We start from the raw sequence: 17,419 nt of genomic DNA, 5'->3' as shown, positions 1-17,419 counted from the left end.
TATTATTATTATTTTCATTCTAACCAAGGAAAAATGGCTAAGCTCTCATGGAGTTTCATTGCTCTTCTTCTCTTTCTCTCCTTGTCCTTCACTCTTGATGTTTCAAATGTAAATCTCTCTCTAGACTTATTTAATCGTTTGCCTAAATATTTTCTATCTATCAGTGGCCAGTACGAGAGATTTAACAAAGCTTTTAGTTATTTATATTAACAACAATGTAGACATATTCAAGCTTTCTTCATATATATGCATGATTTTTAAACCTTTTTTTTTTTCAGTTTGAAATTTTAATTTTTTTTGGTAAATAACATCTTTGATTGTTTCATATCCACAGGCCGGCGGAGAAGGATCACTTAAACCTGAGCGTAAGTAACAAATTTTTGAAACAATGGGGTCAGATCTTATTTGCCTAAATTTATTGAGTAAAAATACAAAACTAAGGTGAAATTGAAAAAAATATATATATATTTTGCGACTGCTGACATAAATATACATTATTCTTAATTAACACATGACACATGATTTTTGTTCATAACAATTATTCTTGGCGTATAATTAACTGGTAAAAAAATGTGTGTGCATGCATGCAGAGTGTAAGCCAGCTTGTGACTACCGGTGTTCGGCAACTTCGCACAGGAAGCCATGCTTGTTCTTCTGCAACAAGTGCTGCAACAAATGCTTGTGTGTACCTTCAGGCACTTACGGGCACAAAGAAGAATGTCCATGCTACGACAAATGGAAGACAAAGGAAGGAAAGCCTAAATGTCCTTAGAATTAGTTTAGTGGCTGCCTCTTGAGGGAAACAAAACTATGCACAAGAAAATAAAATTTTGTTGAGCAACGTGTGATGAGAACCCGAAATTAATTAATGGATTGAATGCCATAATGATGTTATTTGCAGAATGTGTTTTATTTTTACTTTTTATTTTTAAATTGTTTTCTAATTGATTGTTATTTATAAATGCACGTATAGTATCATATTGTTTATGAATGGGCAACAAATGGGCAACAAGGTCAGTAGCCAATTAAGTAATTAATAATGATAATCGACTATAAAGGCAACATGAAGGCGACATAAATGATTTTCCTTATTGTCACAACAGAGTGTGCCGTTTCTGTGACCCTCCTATTATTGTTATGGTCAAATATCATTATTTTTTTTTTATGATTATATTAATTTATCATTGTTTGTTTATTACTGATTTATTTGGGTAATATTTTTCTTTTATCATGAGTTAAAATTGAGAATTTCAAAAGCATTTAAGGGTGTTTGCCGGTTTGGTAGTTTTTTTAAAGTAATAATGCCATAATGTCAATAAATGGAATGTGAATAATGGCAAAACATTTTATATAGAATATAACACTTTATTGAATGTCAGTTTTGGTAATAAATTCTGTAAACATAGATTTAAAATTACACAGGAATTAAAGTCATCCTCAATTATATTCAATTACTTATTACCACTAGAGAGCAATCCCATTTAAAGAACAATTACAAAGTTATTTGAAAGAAGGGAAATGAAGCCGTGAAACGTGCCATCATTAAGGGGATTGTATAAATACATATAAATGCCTAGCGAAGCTCCAACATATCAATTTAATTTTGTTTTGCGATTAAGGTTTCGTGTGGTTCAGTTTTTTTTTAAATAAAGTTTATTTAAATAGAATTTTTATTATTAAAACTTTTACAAATTGATTTTTTACTTAAAAAAATTAATTGTTTGATTGTCAATGAAAATTTTTATTAAAAATCCTAAAATTAATTTAGTAGGTAAATTTTTAAAGTTATATTATGAAATGAATAAAATAAGATTGTTAAATAAATAAATGATATTTTAGATATTTTAACATTTTAAAAAAAACTTTTCAACGTCTACTTCTAAAATTTCAAAATTTTTAAAATCCCAAAATTGAAGCTCTTACTAGTAAAGATAAAATATCTTATTTAATTTTAAAAAAATCTAGTAAAAAAAAGTAAATAATAACAAAAATCTTAGAAAGAGTTTTAAATAAATACTTATGAACATTATCTAAGTCATGTCAAGTATGCACTAAATATTAATTTCGAGTAGGTGCTCGTTTAGTCTTTATTTGGTTAAAGGTCCATTTAGTCCTACTATTTTAAAATTAATAATGTTACAACCTTCCCTAACTCTTTTTTTACTTTGACAATAATAACCTTGCAACAATTTTGGGGGACATTAATTAAAAAATTATTAATTTATCAAATTAACCCTAAAAGTAAATTAATATCCAACAAATTTACATTAATTTTTATTTTACTTCTGGGTATTTAATATTTATAAAATAATTTGCTATTTAATATTTTTAACAGAAAATTAACTGCTCATTTCTAGATTGAGGGAAGTCATATATAATTCAAAACTTGAGGAAAAAAAAATGTCACATCCTAATTAAGTTTGTATAATTCTTTTTTTCTCAATCTAGAAGGAAATTTTTGCTTGAGAAATGATTTTGTAATCCGGTTAATCTAATTGAGGACTAGTTTAGTAATCTGGTGGGTTATAAAACAATTTGTTTTATTATATTAAATAAAAAATCAGTTTTTTGAAAATAGTAGTTTGGAGTTCAAATTGTTGTGTTATTAGGGGTGTTGTGAGTTTCAAAAGTACACCAATGTATGTGTTTGATAAATTTTGTTATTAAAGTGTTGTAATATATTTGATAAATTTTGTTATTAAAGTGTTGTAATATAATATAAACAAATAAATAAAACACTTAAATTCACACCAAAGTGTTAAAAAATTACTTAAATAAAACATGATGAATTCAGAACTCGTTTGGGAGTGTGGTGAGGTAGGTGGGCTGCTAAAATCCAGCTACTAAGGTGTTTGGTGACACTTATAGCTGGACTTTAACAGGTTAGTAGATTTTTTTTTTTCAGCTTCTACTCCATAACAGTTATAGCTTAAAAGTTATAGTATCTCACTCCCAAACATACCCTCAATAATCCATACAAGATAACATAATATGACGATAAATGACGATTATGATTAATAAAGTAGAGTTTATTGAGAAATGTTAATAGAAACTCTAAAAGTCAATTAATGATTTTGTTGAATCATTATATAAGCCATTTTTAACAGTTGTTCTCAAAATAAAATAAAAAATTTAAAGCTTTTCCTAAATGCTTTTTTATCATAAAAATTGTTAATAAAATATTTTTAACATTTTAACTAAATCTCATCTCACTGAAACACGTATGCATTCGTTTATTCTTTTATCTTGCTCGGTGCACACATATACATTTTTATTTAAAAAAAAAGGACACGTATGTGGTTATTATAATCTCAAAAACCAAATTTTTATTTACTACTGTAAATAATTATTAAAATGTATATTTTTTTAATTTAGTTTAAATTTATTATAAAAACTTTATTGAAATTTTTTGGTTGCGGTAGAGAAATGGTATAATCGTAAAATAAATAGGGTCTGTATTTTCTTTTTCTAAACTAAGTATATGTATATGCACATATAAGAAAATGTGAGGGTCTAAGTGTTCTTTTATCAAAAGGAATTAGTAAATAAATAAGGGGCATATAAAAAAGTGGGTTGGTTTTTATCATTGACTGTTTGTGGTTGATTGAACGAACTGCGAAGAAATTTCAGATTGTCTTTTCTATCGAGTAGACGAAACCATGACTCATATCCTTTTTTCTTTTTTCTTTTTCAATATATGATTTCGAATTTAATTAATGTCTATTAATGTTGTTGCAATTATTAAACAATTAATTACTGGTTAGCTTTTTCCTTAATTCATTGCTTTTCGATTTTGGATTCGAATCTCACGCGGAAACCAGAGAGAACGCGATCGCGAGCGAGCGGCCGCTCGCGGCAGCAAGGGAAAGACCAAGGACGACGGCTTGACTCCCGAACAACGCCGCGAAAGGTTTTCTTTCTTTTTTTTTTTATAAAAAAAGTTTTTCCCTACGATGTCGTTTTGACTTTTGACTTCTTTTAAAAATTTAATTAATTAGTTAATTAAAATTATGTAAAAAAATTAGGGACGCGAAGGCGCTGCAGGAGAAGGCTGCCAAGAAGGCGGCGCAGGCGGCTGGCGGAGATTCCGCTGGAGGTAAAGGCAATAATAAGAAATAAACAAACTGAATAAATGTTCGATTGAGATTCCGCCAGTGGTTTGTGTTTTTCGAGCTTTTTTTGTTTAATTTTAAATTTATTGTGGTGTTAATAAACAATTTGATGTGGTTGTACAATGATCTATATTTGCTTTGTATTGATATTCGGATTGGCGTCTAAATACAAGAATTTAATTTTTGTTGTGTTTGTTTCTTGTATTATTTATTTTTTGCTTTGAGGTAATTGTGATTGCCAGTAGCTAAAGCGATAACTTCTTTTTAATAGATTGAGATGTGGTTTCGTGCTTAGTATTTTGTTTTCTTCCTGGTGCATGGATTGCTTGATATAGATTGATTTATAGATGGGTTTTGTTGTTATAAAAGATCTATATTTTCTTTTCTTTTTAACTATTTTGGCTGTTCTAAGCTTTTAATATGTGGGTGTGAGGTGTTTAGATGAACTCGCTTGTGGTCGTCCATTCTTTATTGTGCATTTATGGAGATGATTGTTTCTAAATGGAGATAGATATGCACTCAATTAATAGTTGACTTTTAAGTTTATGGTATTTTGTTTACCATAATTATAAATAGGCCAGCGCTATTGTAATGTACATCCACACACTGCATAAATAATAGGATCTAAACTTATAAGAAAAGGTGGGATTTTTAATGGTGTCAGAAACTAGGTTGACTAGGTGAGAAGAAAACCTAGTCAATCCCAATATAAATGTTGTATCATGAATAACTGGGTTTGGCATCACTGTGTTCAACTCAAATGATTACTCATTTTTTGACAATTATGTAGTAACTGATGATTGTTTAGCACCCCCTCAGATGATTGTTGGGCACTCCCATGGCAGTTGACAGAATGGTGTAACTTATGATAGTTTCATGGTTGTCTTAATTATTTTAGTTGTTGAGTTTGTTAGTGTTTATATTATCTATTATGCTTTTTGCTAGTTCTCAAATGCCTGTGATGGAATCTTGACATAACCATCTTGTAGTTTTGTAGAAGTAAATGCTACTTTTGTGATATGCTTTGACATAAATGCTAGAAAGATGTAAGCTTTTGTCAATGTTATACAGCACTTATGTCATAAACATGGGGAGGGGAATGCATCTGCTTTTCCTTTTCTTTTTTCAGTAATTGTTCTTTTGGGTATTAATAATTTTGTAGTTCTAGTCGAAACTGCATAGAATTGTCTATGTTGTAATCTAATGGACATTGAATCTGATTGCTACACTTGTTTGCTTTACTATGCTGCTAGTTGGGCTTTGCCATCATTCATTGACATCATGGTAATATGATAGCTCCAGGTTTTCCAATTTAGGATATGGTACTGTTAGTAGATATAACAATAGGGCAATGAGTGTGTTATGAAAGAATCCGAGTTTTATAAAAAAACCTGTTGAGCAAAATCTGTCGAGCTTGTGATTAGCGTTCCACCTCTAGTAGTGTCATCCATTGCTTTAAGGCTCTTTCATGGCAATATTAGTGAGGGGTCAGGTATTTTTTGAAGCCAATAAAAAAGGAAAGGCTTGTTTGCCAGCAAATGCGTGGTGCTTGCAATGTGCTTTAGTACCTATATCGGTCTTGACTTGGCATGATAATTTAGGGTGAGTGCTTGTAAAAGTTGTAATAAGCCCTCAAATTTTTATGCTTGTACACCTTTCTCTCCCCATCATTCAATTCTATCCTTTGTGTCATTGGGTTTGTCGGCACACACTTGCATCCAAAGGTTGTATGTATTTGCATCTTAAGATCTAGTCTTTAGAGGTGCACTTATGCTGATTGATTGATGGTTAAATTAGGACATTTCACTCTCTAGATGTCAAAATCTAGTGGGCGCAATGTCCTTTTTATTAGGTTCATCTTTCCAGTATTGTGAAAAGCTATGAAATAGTGTTAGAAGTTAGGATTTCCCATTTCTCAGGTGTAGATATTTGCACTTCTTGAAAAAGCAGAACGCCATCTATTTGTTTAAAGAGTTGTTAAACGACAAAATCTTTCAACGTAGTAACAAATTTGTCTTTTAGTAACTCTTTGTACAAAGAGTTAGTGATCTGCATTTTAGGAGGGAAAATGCTAAATGGCCAAAACAAAGGGAGAGGGACGACAATGGTGGTACCGTGGTAGCATGTGCTGTCTTTTTTGGCCCCATTATCTCTCTTACTTTTAATCATTAAAAAATTAAAAAATAATAAAATATCAGGGGAGATCTAAGCCTTATCCTCCTTTTTTACATTATCCCATTTTCAAACGATCCTAAGTCCAGCAGCACCACATTCTCTTTTTTTTTTAATTAAAAAAAAAGAAAAGAAAAAACACTTACAACAAATGGAGTCGCTGGTCGCACTTCCAACGGCAACCATGCTATTTTCCCTTTTGCACTTTATCCTGCCCACCTCGCACTCGAATGGGGGTACTATCTAGGTGAGCCCTTACGATGAGGGTTAGATATGTCTTGCTTTTGGTCAATTTCAACGATCTGTCACCAAAAAAAAAAAAAAATAGTGATGAATAGAGTGCTGGTGTGGCACCAACTGACAACGATCACGCCAACATCTTATCCCCCTTGATAACAAGCGAAGGATCTCTTTTAACAAGGACTCAACAGAGCCATAACCTTGCACTCTAAAGAGTCACTGCCACTACGTTGACGTATAACAGAGATAACAGAGCCATCGTCACCACGTCTCCGCATTACGGATAGGGATGGGTAAAAAAACCGTAGTATTAAAAAAACCGAATCGAACTGACGGTTTTTCTAATTTGGTTCGGTTTTTATTTTTTTAAAAAACCGAATATACCGTTTGTAAAAAAAATCGAAATGTCGGTTCGGTATTCGGTTCACTTAGCTGAACCGAAAAACCGAACTGAAAAACCGAATTATTTTTTGATTTTATTCAAATCAAACATGTGTTATTTCTCTTTATAACATTATGATTATGTTTATATAGATGGAGTATTAGAGTTTGGTTATGTATTTTGAAATTTTAATATTTCATATTTTGGGAGTATCTTATTAATAGTTAGTAAGATATTAGTGATAAAATGTGTTTTGAATACTTTGTATTTATTGTTAATATTTGTAATAAAATTAGGATAAATTAATTGTTGAAAAAAATTATTTCATTCGTGAGGCCCAATGGGCTAAAAATTTAAAAATTCAAAATAGGCCCAATAGGCCCAGAACCGAAAAAACCGAACCGAATCAAACCGATCCAAAAAGAACCGTTTGAGTTCGGTTTTTATTGAGTTCGGTTCTTATTCGATTCTTTTTATAAAATAACCGATTTAAATCGGTTCTACTTAATTTCGAACCGAACCGAACCGTGCCCACCCCTAATTACGGAGACAACAGAACCACTGCCACCACGCTGACACTGTCATCACCAAAGGTCCCATTTAACTCTCTCTCTTACTCGCTCGTGCATGGTCAATATAAAACAATAACAAAACGATTGTGGTGTTGTTGAAGCTGGAATCATTTGTAAATGAGATAATGTAAAAAATGAGGATAAGTCTTAGATTCCCTCTGATATTTTATTATTTTTTAAAAAAATTTAATGGCTAAAAGTAAGAGAGATAATGAGGCCAAAAATGACAGCACATGCTGCCGTTTCTGTCGTCCCTCTCTCTTTGTTTTGGCCATTTAGCAGCACTCTTTTAGAATAGCGTAAAAGAAATAAAGAAATAATGAAGAGCAATTTGAAAAAAGTAAAGTGGGTGTTAGTGTTATGGATCCCACTATCTTACAATCAATGTATGATACATCCCTCACATGAACAGTGAGTGAGTCCCATTCATACACTGTTTATAAATGAGAAATGTACCATACATTAATTATAAGGTAGTGTTTGCCTAGTGTTATTATTTGATATTGAAGGCAAACTCCATTTTGTTGATTGCATTTCAAATACAAAGGCTTATTATCATTTGACTCATTTTTAGGACACAGTAGTAAAAGTTAAAGCATGGTAAACTTTGCATAAAGTATTCTTGAACTTTCCCCACTTTTGGCCTTTGGAACCAACAAAGTTTTGGTTGGCTGTCATGGTTACACATCACCTTATATTCAATAAATGATTGTATTCCTTTTTTTCTAGGTTTTTATCCCACCATAATTTTCCTTGATGAAAGTTAAATGCAATCTAATGTTGTGGAAGAGTGGATCTCCACCATTGACGGCTGGCCAAAACTATGAATGGGGATGGTGCACTTGGTTTTTAATTTGGTTTATATTTGAATTAGAAGTAGCCAAACCAAATGGTTTTGGTTCTTTGGTTCAATCCTGGTTTAAAAAGTGAACCAAACTAGCGAAAAATACACTGAAAACAAAATTTTTAAGCTGAACCGAAATGAATTAAATTTGGGGTTCAATACTGAACCCAGAATGGCCACCGCTAGTGAGCTGCTCGTTTTGGTAATTACGAAGGGAAATGCAGGGTGTAAGGGGAATCTGTTGGGGAGTTGGGCACTTGTATAGTCATAGACGCACATGAGGGTGTGGGACTAAGGGGCTTTGGAGTGCAACGAAGTTGGAAGTGGAAACTGTTATCTTATGTGTATATCTAAATATACAGGGATTTGCATTATCATTAATTGTTTAATATTCTTTCCATTCACAATATGTTATCTTATGTATGTGTACAGGGATTCTCACACACTATCTCTAATTTCAAATGTAAAATATGGGCCTTGTGTTTCAGCTGAAAAGAAATTGGTTAAATTCAAACAACTCTCAGTACCCACTTCAGTGTTATTGTGATTATTCCAACTGTTGAAATGTGAAAGCTTATTCTTTTCTTCAATGGATTTAGTTAAGCGAATTTGTATGGTTGTGCTGGAGTGTTTGGAAGGCATGCTTGTGCTGAGCTGATAAAGTTCAGCTGTCCCCGACTGGTCGAAATGTAGTTGGTTCTTTCCCTGTGAGAAGCAATTAGAGGTCATTATTTAGAAATTTGATCTTAGTAATTATGACCTTGCCTAATGACATCTTATGGACATTTTTACAGCGGCAAAAAGTCCTAAACATATATGCTTTATATTGGTTTTAGTGTTAACTATGACAGTTTTCTGGTTTTTCCAGAGGTTGAAGCAGATTTATATACTGCTTTATTCTCATTGGTCAATGAATATATCAATTGCTCTCCGTACATAGATGCCATCATATCATGTGCTTGCTATGTATTCGCATGATTCCATACTCAGGAGATATTAGATGTTTTCTAAAACAGCCGATTGCTTGTTATACACACACAAACACACACACATACTTGGCATCGATACACTGGTTTCAACATTTAGGTGTGTTGACTGCATATGTAATTAGAAGCATTGTTCTTACTTTGCTGCTGAATCAAGCTTAATTTATACAAGCTCAATGCCATTTGTTTCAAATTAGTAAGCCTTGTGTTAGATTGTTGGAGAAAACGTTACTGTATATAAACTTTCTTCAATTCTAACCAAAGTACTACAAGTATGACAAGAAATTTTCTTTTCTTAAGCAATATCTGTTACATTTTCTGTTATTCGTAACAAATTTTTCGTTATTGGTAACAATAATTTCATTGTATTCCTGCAATATTCGTGATGACATGTAATAATAATTTGCTAATAACGAAAAAAATTTATTACTAATGACAGAAAATTGTGAGAGATGTTACTTGTAGATGCTGCAATGTAGTTGTAATGTATTCAAAATTGTGAGAGAAAACTACGACACAAATTATATATTGGCTTTCTAGAGTAACCAAGAAGCAAACTTCAAACTTTTACCTCTTCGAAAGTACCTATGGGGAATATATATGTATATAATAATGAGTGTAAATTTGGTCAGCTTTGTATTCAAATTGCAGATGGATGTTGATACGGCTCATATTTTTACTCCAACTGAGCAAGCACGCTAGAATAATGCAGCTAAAATATTCATGTGACCACTTATTCCAATTACGTTACATATTTGTTATAACTATTTTGTCAACCTCAGTGTTCAGGCTTGCTTAAACAAATTACATTTGGTCCTTTCTTAGTAACTCAAATGAAAATGACGTTTTCTGTTCAATATTGTATCTGTTGATGGTGTTTTTATCAAAGTCTCTACAAACTTAGAGTTTTAAAGTGATGATAGTAATTGTTCCTAAAAATAATAAAAAAAAAGAGTTGATAGTGATTTCGTTTTATAGTAAAAAAAAAATGTCTTAACAACTCCTTGGATAAAAATTAGTGGAGTACAATAGCCATAAAAAATAAAAGAAAATTTCCTTCAATGTCAACCTTGCAACCCGATTAAATATAATCAATTCTTTTTTTGAAATATTATTGTTCAATTAACGTGCCATCCGCTCCCCTTACCAGGCACGCTATGCGTACATTCCCCATTGCTACTACCTTTATTCTGCAACTCTAATTCTTCATAAAATATATTATTGGATTATAATATAGTTGAAGGATACACAGTAAAGGGATTGGATCTAGGTCTATACATGAATAATTATATATATATATATATATGTAGGCACTACTAGAAAAATGGACTTTACTGACACCAATTTAGTGTCAGTAATTACTTTTGCTGACACTTGTTAATTGTGTCAGTAATGCTCAAGCCAGAACACACTGACACTAATCTTTGGTGTCAATGATTTTTGCGTCAGTATTTTGTGTCACTATAGTATCACCACCATAATGATACTATGATGTTAGTATCAGTTGATACTATTTTTATGTCAGTATTTTGTGTCACTAGAGAGTCACAAGGATAGTGACTCAATCGCGTTAGCATTTAATGATACTATTTACATGTCACTGATTTATGTGACTACAGTATCAGGAATCCACTGACTCAGTAACAACAAAAATTCTTATCGTCATTTAAATAATTAGTGTCAGTATTAACGGTGCTATACCGGTTGTGTTTTATTTTTTTTAATGACATTATTCATGTTTATTTTACAATTAAAATAAACCCAAAATATATTAAACATACCAAATCTTGTAATGCAATTCACATAATACACATTTCAAATACATCAGTTAAATTAAAATAGTTCAAATACATCATTGTTTGGGGGTAAAAAACATGTTCAAGTACAAAATTAAGCTTTGAACAAGTAGTATACACGATAAAGTACTAAATTAATTTCGGAAAATTTAGCCAAGAAGAAAAAACAGATAACAATGTCACTGATTTTGGAGTCACTGATTTTGGAGTCCGCATATGCCTTCATTTTTTTTCCACCTACAAGTATATAAAATCAATTAGCACACCACAAAAAATAAATCACAGATTTGTTTTAAGGAAAAATAATCATAAATTACTTGTATGTTACCTCGCGATTGTAGGCTGTAATTAACTTGGCAACGTATGTAGCCCACTGATCACGAAGTCGCGAGAGGTCCTTGACAGTGTATTCCTCAACTCCCTTGAACTTTAATTTTAAAACAACAAGTTATTCACCGAAAATCCTTGACTAAACTACTTAATTATCATTCATTTAAATACATTTGTGTGTTAACAATTAAAGCCAACAAATAAACTCCAACAATGTTACTGTTTTATCCAAAATTATATAGGTAAATACTGAACATCCTGATCATGGTAATTCCAAAAAAAAAAAAACAACTTGTGAACCCCAACAATACGCGATTTAATACAAATATGGATGTAGATACAAAACCTTAATTAGGATGACAACTTATCCTCATCAAAGTAAAGTACAAGCAACGACACCATAGCACATCCCCACTAACAACTACTTTGCAACCCAAACAATTGTTTTGTGTTGGGATATGCAGTACATTGTGTATATCCCAAATCCTAATTCATGTCTATATGGATATTCATATAATCTATTCAACAGTATGCAACATAGTCACCATTATAAGTACCCTCACAGTTTATAAAATGCATATAATACGCAATAAAAAGATAACTGTAAAGAAGCACACAGGTGTTTGAGCTGATTCATTTCACAATAAATTAAAACAATATGATACAGTATTGTAAAAATCATTTTTAATACTTACATTATTTTTCAGAACGTTCACATTTGTGATGATATCTTGCATGTATTTCATCACATAGTAACCACATTCAAAGCTGCTCGACTGCCTCGGACACTAGAAGATCAAAATTACATTAATTTTTTACTGTACGTTAACAATAATTAGTTAGGTTTGTCTGATTTTTACCTTGACAGGTATCCATTGAACATTGGCCTTTGTATCAGAATTTAAACTCTGATGTATTCGAATCCCCCTACAATTAAGAGACATAGCTAACGTTAGCAAATAATTAGCATAAAACATAAAAATAAAACAGCATGATCAAAGATACAAATAACAAACTTAACTGATTGACAATCTGCATTAGCTCTTCATCAAGACTACCTTCCAAAGGATCAAGGTAATAGGTTGTACGTCTCACCATATCAATTGCCAATAACACCCAGTGGGCACTAAACAAAGTAAAAATTGTTCTCACACATGAATTACAAGTAAAAGTGATTAATCTACAAATTAAAGAATATTACTAGCAAATGAAAAAGGTTATACCCAGGGTTATACGGGAATACGATGACTTGTCCCAATTCTGCCAAGCCTAACAGTTTTGAAATGTATTGAGTCCTGTCTTTGAAACTGACCCTTGGATATAGCTTCTCAAAAAGCCCAAACTGAACTGGTTTAGTACTTCCATTGCTCTCCATCTCCTCATACAGGTGTCTAAGAGGAAACAAATATATATAACGAAGTAAGTTTGAATATAGGAAACAAAATAATAGGGCCAAGTTTACTAAAACATAAGTTATGATTTACCGTACTTGATCCATATGTTAATGATGCAGTTTGAGACCTCTTTAAACTCGATGATTTCAGCACAAATCATTTTGTCCAAGTGTGTTTCCCAAATTTCACCAAAGGTTGCTGTGTCATGCCGAATCCTGATCAACCGAGGTAAAGAATTCTCGATGAACATGGTAAACATGTTCATATATTCACTCCTGTCATTCTTTCTTGATCGTGCTGCTGCCCGTGTATTCTTCACACGTACATTGAGGTCTTTTGCTGCTGGTTTGATGACTCGGGGTTCTTTTTTAGCTATTTCTGCTGGTCTGATGACTCGGGGTTCTTTTTTGGCTACTTCTGCTGGTATGATGACTCTGGGTTCTTTTTTGGCTACTTCTGCTGGTCTGATGACTGGTGGTTCTTTGTTGGGTACTTTGTCATGACAGGAGAACTGCCTATCTAGTACTTTAGGAGTTAGTCGAGGAGATCTTCTCGGTGTGGGCTTTGAAGTAATTTCACAGTCTACTTTTTCGGGGGTTTGTTGAGGAGTTGCTTGGGAAATTGTGGTGGGACTGTCCTTGATTTTACTCTTCACAGATTTTGGAGTCGACTTACCCGATGGGAAATCAACCTTTGCAATAATCAAAATACATACCATTAGTAGTAATACATGCATATACAAATGGAAATAAAATAATGACATGTAACAGGCCATATACCTTTCTTTTTCCAAGAGTTTCAGGGGATTGTTGATCATTGTCAATCTGAACACCAGTGGAAGTTTTGGGCTTAGGAAAGTTAGAACTTCCAACTTCAGTATTGCTGTACGCATTTAACCTTGCATTCATGCGTTCTAATTGAGCAGACATGAATTGGAAACTCTCTTGATACATCTTTCTTTCTCTTGCTAACTCAGTGGCATCAGGGACATGAAAGTACATAGATGGGGTGACGAATTGCCCCACTCCTTGCACCCTACTTCCATTTGGCTGCTTCTGAAGAGCTTCACCTAGAATGTCATGTGACCCTTCTGATTGGAATGTTCCTTGTTCAACATGACTCTTCAGCTCATTCTACAAAAAAAAAAAATATTGTAAATCCGCAATTACGAGTACAAGACATCAGCTAAACTAAACTAATATCCTTCTTGAATCTTTAACAAAGAGCAAATCCATATACAGTTCAAATTGAAACTACAGAAAATATTACAAGACAACACCTCAAACAAGTTTTAACCTTTTAATATGCGAAGAAATAAGTTCTGATGAAATCTTACTGAGTTTCTATCAATTGTAAATGTTGCCATACAATTATTACAAAAAGCAGTATATATGTACGTTAATATCTACCCCCACACACACATATTATAAAGAAAATTCATAAGAATTAAGTATACAAGTGACTTACTATTTTCTCAGCAATTGGCGTCACATCAGAAGCATATTTGCCATCTCGGTCTGCTCGTGCCATTAACCAAGCTTCACTGCGATCAATCTCCCGCTCAGAAACTCCACTCTCCTTTTTCTGTTACAAGGTGACATAAAACATAAATAATTGATTCTATTATATTATACGCATTAGATTACTTATGTTACTGTAATTACTCTATATTACCACACTTACTTTTCTATACAACATGCCACCATATCCTGTGCTACCCAAGCGATGGTTGTAGACATTCTTTGCTCTTTTGTCTTTTGCCTTCTTACTTTTTTCCTGCACAAACAGTTTATATGAAGAACAAAAAGTTACCACTGATTATTAGTAACTACCAACAATTAAATCAGGTAATATTAACAAACAACACACCTGAAATTGTTCAGACAAAACTTTGTCAACAAAAAGTTTCCAATCTTCTTTTTTAATGCTTGGATATTCAATAGGAGGCAACTTTAGTGACTTTCGATCGTCCTTGTTAGGTAGAACGAATTCAGTTGCCAGTTCACAACGAAAGTTTCTTGATGCAACCCCCCATCCACTTTAATACTTGGCTTTTGCATTTCAAGCTCAATTTGAATTTTTTCTGTCAACCAATAACATGGATTAGCAACAACTTTAAAAAAATCTGGAAGTTATATAAAATCTTTAAATATACTATGAAACAAGAAAACAAAACCTGAAAATGAACCCACAAAGTTTCCTTCATCTCCAGTGGCACACGCCTCCAATCATCAAGTAAAATTGAAATTGTTTCATGTACAATGACTCCAATGTAACTCCTAAGATCATTTCTTCCCTTTCAAACCGGAACACCATAAGAATTGTACTCAATTGCAGCTTCATGACTAACTTCTTGTTTTTGCAAACCTTTTTTTTTTTTTGTTTTCTTCTCCTTGGTCTTCCGTCGAGCTCCGGAAGAGTGAACTCAACATCGTCAGCCATCTCCTACAATCTTGAAAATGATTAAAATAAATAAGTATATCATTTAGATTAATAAGTTAATACAAGAGCAATAGCATATAATGAAATAAATAAATCACTTACTGGAAAACTTTGAAAATTGGTGCTGGAAACTAACTACAATAATGCATTCACTGATTTTCTAAATCAATAGCTATTGGAATAGCATCACAATCTTTTCTGTCATAAATTCCTTCATCATCTTTCTCATCCAACTCACATACTGGAAGTTTGTTAGATAATGGAGAAAATACATCCACGTCTTCACATCTTTCCCCATTTAACTTATAAGCTTTGTCGGTCACTGAACAAACTATTGATTTATTATTCTCTAGTTGGTCCTTTACATAAAATACTTGCTTTGCATGACAAGCCAGAATAAAGCAATCAGATTTATAGCCAATCCGATTTAAATCAACTACAGTGAAACCTAAATTGTCAGTGCAAACCCCTCTATCATCTACCCAATCACACTTGAAAAGTGTTTTTTTAACCATTAGATAATCAAGCTGCCAAATCTCATCAATGACTCCATAAAATGTCATGTCTCCAAAATGAGGACTTTTATCTTTTGAGCTTGAAATCTGTAGAGTGTTAGCAACAACCCTAACACCACTATTTTGGGTCACACGATTACAGTCCCGGTCCCTCGTTGTAAAATTGAAGCCATTTATCTCGTAGCCAGATAAGGTCACCACGCTTGAGCGTGGTTTGTTTGCTAACCAGCACACTATTTCGTCAATCCGCACATTATTTGCTTTATCATGTGCCACCTATAAATTAATTTAACAAGTACAGTAATTAGTAACATGTAGAAAAATCTTGTTAAGTTTATATCCTATATTGTATTTAGTTAAGTAATTCTAACCTTTGCTTGTAACCAACCAGAAAATGTTCGTATGTGTTCATTTTGCAACCACAGATTGTTTTTGCCTTATAAGGGTTTCTTGATGCCAAATAATGCATATGCTCCCTACAGTGAAACATATTAAGATTTAAAAACTAGTATATTAATCTAATAATACAATAGTAATATTTTTTTGAAAAATTAACAACTTACTCGATATATATTTGGATTTCAGGGGTGTTCATTAGAACACACCGGTGTGCTTGTGCCAACAAAGGATCATCAACCACCTTTATGTTTGCACCTCCCAAAGGCTTTTTGATAGATAAATCAGTTGGACAACCAGTAGGCAGCCCAATAACACCACAATTTGAGAGGTACTCAGCACAAAATGCAAGTGCTTCTTCTGCAATATAACTTTCTACAATACAACCCTCAGGGTGGTAGCGATTACGAACATAATCCTTGAGAGTTTTCATTTGTCTCTCAAAAGGATACATCCATCGAAGATAAACAGGCCCACATAACCTAACTTGTTCAACTAAGTGGACTGTTAAATGGATCATTATGTCAAAAAAGCTAGGTGGGAAGTACTGCTGCAGTAAGCATAAAGTGATTACAAGTTCCTCTTGCAATTGGTCAAGAGTATTAGGATCTACCACTTTACAGCACAATGTATTAAAAAAGAAGCACATCCTGATTATGGCCGTTCTCACATTTATAGGCAAACAGTTTCGAATGGCTAGTGGTAGAAATTGTTGCATCAAAGTATGACAGTCATGGGACTTAAGGCCTTGAAGCCGACAATCATCTATTGAAACAAGGTTTTGGACATTGGAAGAATACCCATCAGGGACTTTCACACTCAGCAAGGTTTCACAAAACTATTTTTTTTTTTTACTCAAAGTATAAGGAGCTAGAGGTAGGACTTTGTTTTTTTTTGTTTGTTTCATCAGGAACTAGTTTTCCCCTGATCTTCAAAGACTCAAGATCTTTTCTAGCATTAATCCCATCTTTTGTTTTGCCTGGTTGATGAAGTAATGTGCCATATATGTTTTCGCACACATTTTTTTCAATGTGCATCACATCTAATTGATGGCGAACTAATAAATGCTTCCAATAATCTAACTAAAAAAAGATTGACTTTTTTTTGTACAATTTTTCAGTTATGTTCTCATCACCACCACCACCACCACCGCCATCATGTTTCCGCTTTTTGGCCTTCTTTTTCCCGAACTTAATATCTATATCTTCCACCATATTAAAGATTCCTCACCAGACAAA

At 32.8% G+C, this 17,419-nt stretch overlaps 2 protein-coding genes across 2 annotated transcripts; both read left to right on the top strand.

Annotated features, from left to right (window-relative positions):
* The first annotated feature begins 29 nt into the window (after positions 1–29).
* LOC18033446 (gibberellin-regulated protein 12) lies at positions 30–772 on the top strand. Its single transcript, XM_006420854.2, has 3 exons — positions 30–108; positions 335–365; positions 591–772. The coding sequence occupies exons 1-3, from the start codon at positions 34–36 to the stop codon at positions 770–772; spliced, it is 288 nt and encodes a 95-aa protein (XP_006420917.2). The 5' UTR covers positions 30–33.
* Positions 773–3,566: 2,794 nt separating this feature from the next.
* On the top strand, positions 3,567–4,305 carry LOC18033067 (small EDRK-rich factor 2). Its single transcript, XM_006420853.2, has 3 exons — positions 3,567–3,666; positions 3,811–3,910; positions 4,026–4,305. The coding sequence occupies exons 1-3, from the start codon at positions 3,660–3,662 to the stop codon at positions 4,117–4,119; spliced, it is 201 nt and encodes a 66-aa protein (XP_006420916.1). The 5' UTR covers positions 3,567–3,659; the 3' UTR covers positions 4,120–4,305.
* The last annotated feature ends 13,114 nt before the right edge of the window (positions 4,306–17,419 follow it).

Source organism: Citrus clementina, unplaced genomic scaffold (assembly GCF_000493195.1).
Source record: "Citrus clementina cultivar Clemenules unplaced genomic scaffold, Citrus_clementina_v1.0 scaffold_9, whole genome shotgun sequence".
NCBI classification, from domain to species: domain Eukaryota; kingdom Viridiplantae; phylum Streptophyta; class Magnoliopsida; order Sapindales; family Rutaceae; genus Citrus; species Citrus x clementina.
This window is presented reverse-complemented; position numbering and strand designations above follow the sequence as displayed.